This window comes from Hemibagrus wyckioides, linkage group LG18 (genome assembly GCF_019097595.1).
Source record: "Hemibagrus wyckioides isolate EC202008001 linkage group LG18, SWU_Hwy_1.0, whole genome shotgun sequence".
Taxonomy (NCBI): domain Eukaryota; kingdom Metazoa; phylum Chordata; class Actinopteri; order Siluriformes; family Bagridae; genus Hemibagrus; species Hemibagrus wyckioides.
Window position 1 is genome coordinate 21887501 of NC_080727.1, and position 9086 is coordinate 21896586.

General features: G+C 43.6%; 1 protein-coding gene across 2 annotated transcripts in view; it reads left to right on the forward strand.

Moving 5' to 3' along the window:
- zgc:100829 (uncharacterized protein LOC445149 homolog) overlaps positions 1 to 8457 on the forward strand; it is a 26242-nt gene extending 17785 nt beyond the window's left edge. For both annotated transcript variants that reach the window (XM_058415588.1, XM_058415589.1), the window contains exon 8: positions 5825 to 8457. In XM_058415588.1, the coding sequence (XP_058271571.1) occupies positions 5825 to 6039 (215 nt within the window). In that variant the 3' untranslated portion in view covers positions 6040 to 8457. The remainder of the gene's footprint in view (positions 1 to 5824) is intronic.
- The last annotated feature ends 629 nt before the right edge of the window (positions 8458 to 9086 follow it).

The following is a 9086-nucleotide window of genomic DNA, read 5'->3' on the forward strand; positions in this document are numbered from 1 at the left end:
CGCTAGCAAGCTAGCTAAACTGAGGTAAACGTTTTTTTAATAACCATAGTGACCTCTAATAACATAACACTATCCTGTTGGGTATCCAGTACAGTTTTCTGTTTTGTGCTTTGCTAATTATTATTAATATTATTTTATGTATTAAATTGTCATGAATCTTCACCTCACGCTTCAGTGTAGAACAGCAACCGTTAGCGTCATAGCACCAGAGCGCCTCTGTGTATATTCTGTTTATGATCCGCTCTGTTCTTTGTTTGTTTACTGTGACATTTGGCCTTTGTTTTGATTCATGTCTTGTCTTGTTTCATGATTCTGTCCTGATCATTCTCACATGTTCTGTGTTGATTAGTTCTGGTATTTAAACCCTCGTGTGTTTCGTCCATCAGTGTTTCATCCTCGTGATCTTGCTGTACCAAGCCCTGTTTCCTGATGCCTGTTTCGTAATCCTAGTTAAACCATAGCCTTAGATTGGTTCTTGTTTAGCTTGTGTATCTTTGAGTATAGTTTCCTGTTTTCCGCGTTCTAGTCCAAGCCTGTAATAATCTGATCGCCTGACCTTTGCCTGTTTTCCGGTTTGCTTCATGGTTCGGACACGTGTTTTGTTTATTAAACCCTTCTCCATCTGCACTTCCTCCGTGTTTTAACCAACTTGTGCCATAAATAAGTCAAAAGGTTACCAGTAGGTTCATTGTGTACCTAGCATGATAGCTAACATTTAGTAATCCCATGTGGTGATGTCAGATGATTATGTTTTAATCTGGCTAATCACATTGAACTTAAAAACCTATTGCTATTGCTAACTCAAAAACACCTCAGACTCAGTTGAATCGGTGCGTCCATTTCGTAAATGCCGATGCTAATACTATTTTTTGCTAGCGCTGTTTGCTAGCGTAGTCTGTTGTTTCACGTAAGCGGTTTGTCTGTTGCTTTTCACCCTGTTTGACATTACCTTCGGACTACAGTCTTGCCGTTCGGTTAACCTCGTCTCATTTTACACAGACCGTCCCAGACTGGTGGAATCTTTATGACCTTGGCCAGACCACGGTTGTAAAAGGTTTTATTTTTCTGCCTCTGAAAGCCTAGCTTCTTTTACAGATCACCAGCTAACGCTAGTGACAGGAATGTCTCTGTTTCTTTTTTTTTTTTCTGGTTTAGTTTTAGTATTCTATATTTGTATTTTAGCTTGCTACACTGCCATGCTACAGTATATTTTCTTTACCAAAATCATTATATATATTATATTTATACTTTTAATCCTCTGTTTCTGTGATTTAATGCAAACATGACCTCTGGAAAAGCTGAACCAGCACCATCCAGTGTGTGTTAATATACATTACAATTCATTTTTATTTTTTTTTCTTTTGGATTTCTATAAATGCCCCCTCCTGGACATATCAATACACTGCAACTACTAATGGATTCACACACACCTGGCTCAGGTACAGCACACAAGCACTTCCTCCTTACATCTTTCCACATTTTAGAATCACAGATGCATTATTTGTGATTGTGTTTCAGAAGATGTTTAGAAGTAAATCAGCTGTTTTCGGCAAGCTTTAGGCAATCGGCAAGCTTTAGAACAGAAGTGCTATTTGCCAGTGATATGTATAAAAGAGTGTGAGAAACGTGTGTTTTTTCAATATGCATGAGATGTGTGAAGCCGGCTAGATGAGAGTTTGGCTGAGAGAGAGAGAGAGCGAGAGAGCAGGACAGAGAGAGAGAGAGAGAGAGAGAGAGAGAGAGAGTGTGTGTGTGTGTGTTTCCGCGCGTTCGTTCCTGTGGGTGCACGTGTGCGTGCGAGCGTAACAGCCTCCCGCAGCTGCTGCCTCCATCTCTATGAGCGCATGCATGCGTATGTGGAAGCGCATGTGTGTGTGTGTGTGTGTGTGTGTGTGTTTGAGAGAGAGAGAGAGAGAGAGAGAGAGAGAGAGAGAGAGAGAGAGAGTGCGTGCGAGTTGCGTCTCCTCTCTTCACCTTCAGAGGGAAGGACACACATTCCTGTACTGCTTCCCGACTCTGGCCCTGGGCGACGCTCGGCCGTAGCTGATAAGTGACAGGGCCCCCAGCCTCGGCTCTGCTTAAAAGCGCTCACACACACACACACACACACTCCCTCCTCCTGGCAGCCGTGACCCCCCCGCGGCCTGGCTCAGCGCATAGACGTGCCGCTCCGGAATTCTGCCCTCTGCCCCATTTCTACCCCCCCTCCCTCTGGGGTGGGGGTATTTAAAGAGATAGTGCTCTTTTTTGGTCTTTTTTACACAGACTCTGTGTGTTTGTGAAGAGGAGGTAGATTCTTCCAGGGGTGTATGTTTCATTTCAGATTCCGGAGGAGGAGGAGACATCTTTGCCAGTGTTAATTAGCCCTCTAGATTTTGGCTGGAGTAAAAGATTTGCATTTTATTTATTCATTCATCTTCTGGAAACACTTTATTCTGTTCTGGTCAAGGTGGTAGTGTACCGCAAACCTTACCCAGGAGCACTGTGTGTGAGGTGGGAATACACCCCAGAAGGGATGCTAGTCCACACACACACACTCAATTTAGTGTAGCCAATCCACCTACTGGGAGGGGGGAGGAAACTGTAGGACCCAGAGGAAACCCCACACTGACCCACCATGGAGGTGTGAGGCAACGGCACTACCTGCTTACCACCATGCCACCGTAGTACAATGTGTTAGTGTTACCCTGTTAGTGTTGTAAAACAGCGCCTCCTCTGTTTATTAATGATTCAATCCCAAAATTGTCTCTGTTTATTAATTAAAATGATTTTCAATTCTCTTAAAACAAATCCTCCTGTGAAAAAAATAATCCAAACATCTAGTACCTTCGATTAAGAACAAAATGTCTTCCGAAATGAACTAGCACTCTTCAGAAGGCATAGACGCTGGCTAGATGTGTGGTAACTAATCAACGATGACAAAAATGCCCGAACGAATTTCTATTAATTATAATGTAGCGCTGAATCTATGCACAGGCCGCTAAATAGAGCCTATGAGAACGTTGTAATGAACTAACTAGATAGGCTAGCTATCCCTAACAAACTATTGTTATCAAGAGTGTAGCATTGTGCAATGTTTACACTAGCGAGCGACTTGTTTACTCGTGTTGTACATCTTATAAAGTGAAATAATACACACATCAATTTGATTTACATGCTAGGCTTTCTTGGCAGATTAGCAAAGCAAGCTAACTGTACTAGCTACATAGAAAAACCAACAATCAGGGGAATCATTAAAGCCAATCATTTGGATTCGTTGCTTTATGATGTCATGCCTCATTTGCATACATTTTAATACGTTTTGTGAATGTATGTGAATTTAAACTGAAAACATTTAGAGCAACTGTGATTAAGAAGATAATTCGCTTGGCTTCAAACACAGGGAGGGACAGGCGACTACTGTCACACATACACACACACACACACACACTGATTATTAAAGGCGTACACACTGATTATTAACAGCAGGTGAGGAAAGCTGAAGGTTTGCAGTGTGGTGATCAGGTGATTCTAAGCTTTGATTGAATGGTTAAGACACTGGGTGGAGGCTGTGTGTGTGTGTATATATGTATGTGTGTGTGTGGAGCCTTCCAGATCTCAGGCTCAGGTTCCATGGCTTCTCTCATATCAGGTTGTGTCGGGTGGGAGGAAGCACAGCGGTTATGGGAGGATGGAGAATGCCACGCCGGGGCAAGTAGCGTGCCGCTCTTTATGCTGGTGTCAGCTAACAGGAGGGAGTGGCGCACAGGACGCTAACGTGTTCGAACACACAAACGCACGCACACATATGGGATGTGTTTGCAAGGCTCAGCACAGGCTATTAGTGGGGCGTGGAGAACGTGGCGGATCAGCCAGCTTTGGACGCTGTGTGATCGTGTGTGTGTGTGTGTGTGTGTGTGTTGTGTGTCCGCCGAGGTCGTTGGAGCCTGTCCAGGGTTTCCGTGGAGACCACACAACACACAGAGACAATCAGAGCAGGCCCACGCAGTGCGGCGAGAGGACATTAACACAGGAACCACGGGTCAGGAGAAGGGGGGAGGAGGAGGAGGGGGTGTTGGGGAGAGAGAGAGAGGAAGGGGGAAAAAAGAGAGAAGAGGAAGAGGAGGAGAAGACAACAAACACAGCAGGGCAGTCAAGACACATTCTTTCAGAGCCAGTCCACGGGTCTGTTCATGCAAACGGCAAACTCTCTGAGCAAAAAAAAATCAAAACACACACATGCATACATGACAAAGGTCATTTTTTTTATTTATCAGATTTAATCTGATTTAATTTCTTAGTTATTTCTTAGAAGCACAGATTTACTAGTTTTTTACACAAATCTAAACCTCTCCAAAGCTCTAGTAGTTGCGTAATACATCGTCTTTATCTTCTCCAAAAATCCAAATCTGTATCTCTGTTTTTACACCAAAAGTGGGTGTGGCCTAAACCCGGACTATGTGAACCACTTCATTTTGTTTTGTTCATTTCCATACAATATCACAGCAACACAACTCTATCTTTCCAAACTTATATGAGCAACATACTAAAAATTCAACATGTGAATAAATGTTTTTTAGAATGTTGCCAGAATGTTAAAATCTATCCTTCCTGCAACCTGTTGAATATTGATAAGCATCTAAATGAACTGGGTTAAATATTCATGCATCCGCAAGTCTTTATTAATAACTTCAGCATGGTCATGGTCACACTGGAACCAGAGTTTGTCCTGGGAATACACTCTGGATGAGACACCAGTCTCTCACAGCACATCACACACACATCACACATACACACACACACACACACACTGAGCAGCAACTCATACTAGCCAGTCCACCTACTGGTATGTTTTTTGCAAGCTGGGAGGAAACCCACATAGACGTAGGGACTTGTAGTCGAACCTGCGATCCAGAAATCGTGAGACATTGTAGACATCAATTTAAAAAATAAATATCAAGTGATCCTGATAAACATGTTTAACCCACACTCAGCCCAGCTATTTTATAAACGTAAGCATTAAAGCTGAGAAAAAGCACCACACGAGGGCCCCTTCACCCTACCAGGGCCCTACTTAGTCCCACATCCATCCTAACGGATGAGGCGTCCCTGCGTCCCCTGCACTCCTGCTCATGACTCACCGAGAGGAATATTGGGACACTTCTCTCAGCAGGGTGTGCCTGAGACAGTGTGAGGCTGTGTTTGGAGGAGACAGAGTTTGCGTGGAGAAAAAAATTAAGCGTGTCAGAGTTTGTGCGTGAAAGCGAGAAGGGGTAAGTGTACGTGTGTGTGTGTGTGTGTGGGTGTGTGTGTGAGCGTGAGAGAGAGTGAGAGCAGGCTTACACATCTGTGTCCCCCGGGGATGTGGCTAAAAATATGTGGTTCCTCAAGCCTTCTGGTGTCTGAGCAGCGTCTGTCTGCTCTGCACCGCCATCCCTGCGGCCCTCCTTTCCTCATCTCCCGTCCCTCCGTCCCTCAATTACACACACACACACACACACACACACACACCAACTATACCCAGCTGCGTCCCTGCTCTACTTCCTCTGCCAACGACCTCCGGTCTGGCAGTCTGCAGCCCTGGAAGAGAGAGCCAGGGACAGAGAGGGAGGAAAAAAAAAAAAGATGTGAACGGAGGGCGGAAGAAGACCAAGGATAGACGGGAAATGTGCGAGAATAGAATTCACAGCCTTTGTTACTGAACTATAATGAGAAATGTCATGACGGCATCAGTGGAAATGTCCCACTTTTGCTAAGGGCCTTGTGAATTTGTAGCTCATATGTCGTCCTTTTATTTCCTCTTTCTCTCTCTCTCCCTCTTTTTCTCTGTCTGTCTGTCTCTCAGGGAAAGATTTCCGTGTGATGTCTGCCTCCAAGCGCACCGAATTTGGAGTGGGCGGGGAAAACCGCACGGGGCGTGGCCGCGTAGCTGAGCTGATGAAGACCTTCAGCGTGTCTAGTGACTCCACCGGCTCGCAACCGATACCAAGATCCAACAAACCGCCCATCCCGAATAAACCCGGCTACTTGCAGCATCTCCCTTCACATTCGTTCAGGTAATCAGCGGAGATGACAGGACGCTCAGACCGCCTCTCTCAGGAACACTGCTCTAATTGCACAAGCAGCGCGGCAGGACGAGGGGTTCTAGCAATTTTCCAATTACAGTTTTTTACATTTTGTATAATCGTGCTCTCAGGAAGAGGAAGAGGCATGAAATGCAAAACTGTGCAAACTTCCTACACTTTTCGAACAGACTGTTACGTATAAGGCTTTTGACGACCCGTACTCCAGATTCCGTTCTTATCCAGAAATCGGCATCTACATTACATTCAATACACAAACCGTGCAACCTTGAAGGGGGAATTCCGCAGTAAGATAATTTTTCCCACAGTTGAAGCAATTGGCAATCTGTGTTATGATGAGAGAAAATGCAGCCCTCTCTGCATGAGCTGCTTTGTGATTTTCCACGTTTTTGAAATGGAACAGCCAGCGGGACTAATGAGATGATGCGTGTTGACGGGTTTATTGAGCAAAAACCGGCAACGTTTCCTGTCTCAAAGCATGTTACATTTCCACAATGCTTTTTCTCCCATCATTACTGACAAATTACTTCAATTACTTCAGTTTTTCGACAGAACCCCTCTGTAAAGACATGTTGTTTACGTCAGCTTTGTGGCGTATGAAACTTTTTATTTTTATTTTTTCAGAAGATCTATCTAGAGTTCCTCCCTACTAACACATCTACCCAGCCATAAACATCAACAGTACATCGAGGAATACTAATTACACGGTTTACAACAAACAACAACAGAGCAATTACACTCTTTTTCCGCTTATTGGCTATTAACTCCTGCATTCAGAAGCCGAGGAGAGGACGGCACGTCCTCTCGGCTTTATAGCAAATGAAGTGGGAACACACAGCATTGCTGTTCTTCAGTTACAGAGTGTACCTTCAAGAGGCCGTGCATGTGCTGATTCACCAGTACAGAGAGCTATTTCTTCAGTTTAGGCACATCGGGAAAATAAGTCATTTCGCAGCAGTCAGCACTACTCACCTGACGAGCGTGTGTACTGCCTCAGACGGATCATGACGAGCCGAGCCATCAGTATGGGTTGAGCAATGGCTTCCACGTTCATTAACGCTGACGAGACCCTTCCTTCCTGTGCTCTAGCGCACGCCTAAGAGGGTTGATCAAGCACTTCTGGGAGCTGTGGCCTCGGATTGCACTTTTAAATAAAGGTTCTTAAAAGGTTCTTGATGCTGTTCTGGGATTTCTGAATGAAATGGGCACTTATCAGGCCGGGTCATGTCAAGATGGTACCGTAAATAAAACTCAGCAAGAAACAACACTGCAGATTCAAATCCCAGCCATGGTGCACCAAAGATCTATAGAATCCTTTTTGCAGACCTTTTTGTATAGGTTTATTTAAAGAAATTATAAGGGAGAGCTGGCCGAAGTGTAAAATGATTTCAGTTATTCAGCGATGCTTTCAGTTACAGCTTTCATACTTCACACATAACAACGCATCGAGCATGTTTACTTAGTTTATTACGTCCGATATATATTAAAAAGAGGCACAATTGTGACATTGCGTGGGTCAGTTGCTGAAACACACACCAGGAAAAATCGACTTTATACCATCGCATATTCTGCAGATCTGCATTTCTTATCAGCCCCACACGTCCTAACCACTATCACCTGTGTACCCTCCACCCTCTTATAAGTTATAATTTGTATGCACCTTATTGTCCAGCTTTTGCTATTGTTGCATTTGTTTCATTATTTTGTCGTCTGTTTGCATCATCTATCAATAAGTCTGCACTTGCATCCACCGCTGGTTGTCACCACCCGTTGGGGACGGCGTGATACAGTGTGGACAGTATTAAGTCATTACAATTGATGTCCATTACGCAGAGATGTGCAAGCAGAACGATCACCCGTTTAAAAGCATTTAAAGACGTATTGCAGTTGATTGATGATAGGCTCAAGAAGACATTATCTGTAGTAGTATGCTATGACGGTACAAGGGTTCTTTCATTTGACGTCTTTCCGCGCTCATCAACCGCAGTGGGATCAGCGTGGTACTATATACCGTAACCTTCTGCAAATCCTTTAACGTAAAGAGTGTGAGAGCTGTATTCTTCTCTGCCTGACCCTCTTTTGTTCTACAGTCTCGTCAACGTTCACTTCTCCCCACATATGGCAAGCCAAACCCCCCCCCCCCCCCCTTTTTTTTCTTCCTAGCTTTTATAACCTAATTATTCGCCATTCAGATGTCAGCCATCTTTGATATGTTCCCCCCACCGTTACTAGTTTACTGTGGGAGTATAATATTTGATTGCACTTGTTTTTCTGCTGTGTTACGTTTGCACCATTGAGAGGGTTGTTGTTTATTGTTTCTCTGTATGGATTGATGACTTGAGTGATTTTATGTGAGGATGAGTGTTAGATATTGTCTCTGTGAGCAATGCTCACAGTTCAGCAATAAAATGATCAGAATCCTCCAAGGCATCTGCGGTGTTTTTTTTTTAATACCGGACTGGTAAATTTGGTGAGTGTGTGTGGGAATGTTTTTTATTTCTTCGTGGGGAGCAAATGTCTCTACGAGGAAGGAGAGGTTTGGACAGTTGGCTGGTCCTTACTTTGAAAGTTTTAAAATAAAAATTAAAAAGCAAAGAAAACCTACAAGCAGCAAAAGATTTCCTTTTGGTTACTGAGGGTTAAGGTTGGAGTTAAAATTTTAGGAATAATATTAATTAGCTGTGTTAACAATTATGGGAAGGTCCTCAGAAGGATAGTATGACAAATGTTAAGAGTGTGTGTGTGTGTGTAAGAGAGAGAGAGAGAAAGAGAGAGAATGTTGTTCTGCCTAAGGGTGTATGGGTGTAATTTGTGATTCATTTCCACATTTCTTTGCATTGTCTCACCTACCAAATCTTCTAAGTGTCTTTTATTTTTCGCTTAATATTATAATATTCCATAAAAATGATGGTAGGGGTCACTAAACCCAAGAACAAACCTTTACTTGCCTTAAGTTGTCTGTCCTCTTGGTTGCCCCCTGCTTGCTGTACTCAAAAATACATGAAAAGAAAGAAAGTGAGAGAG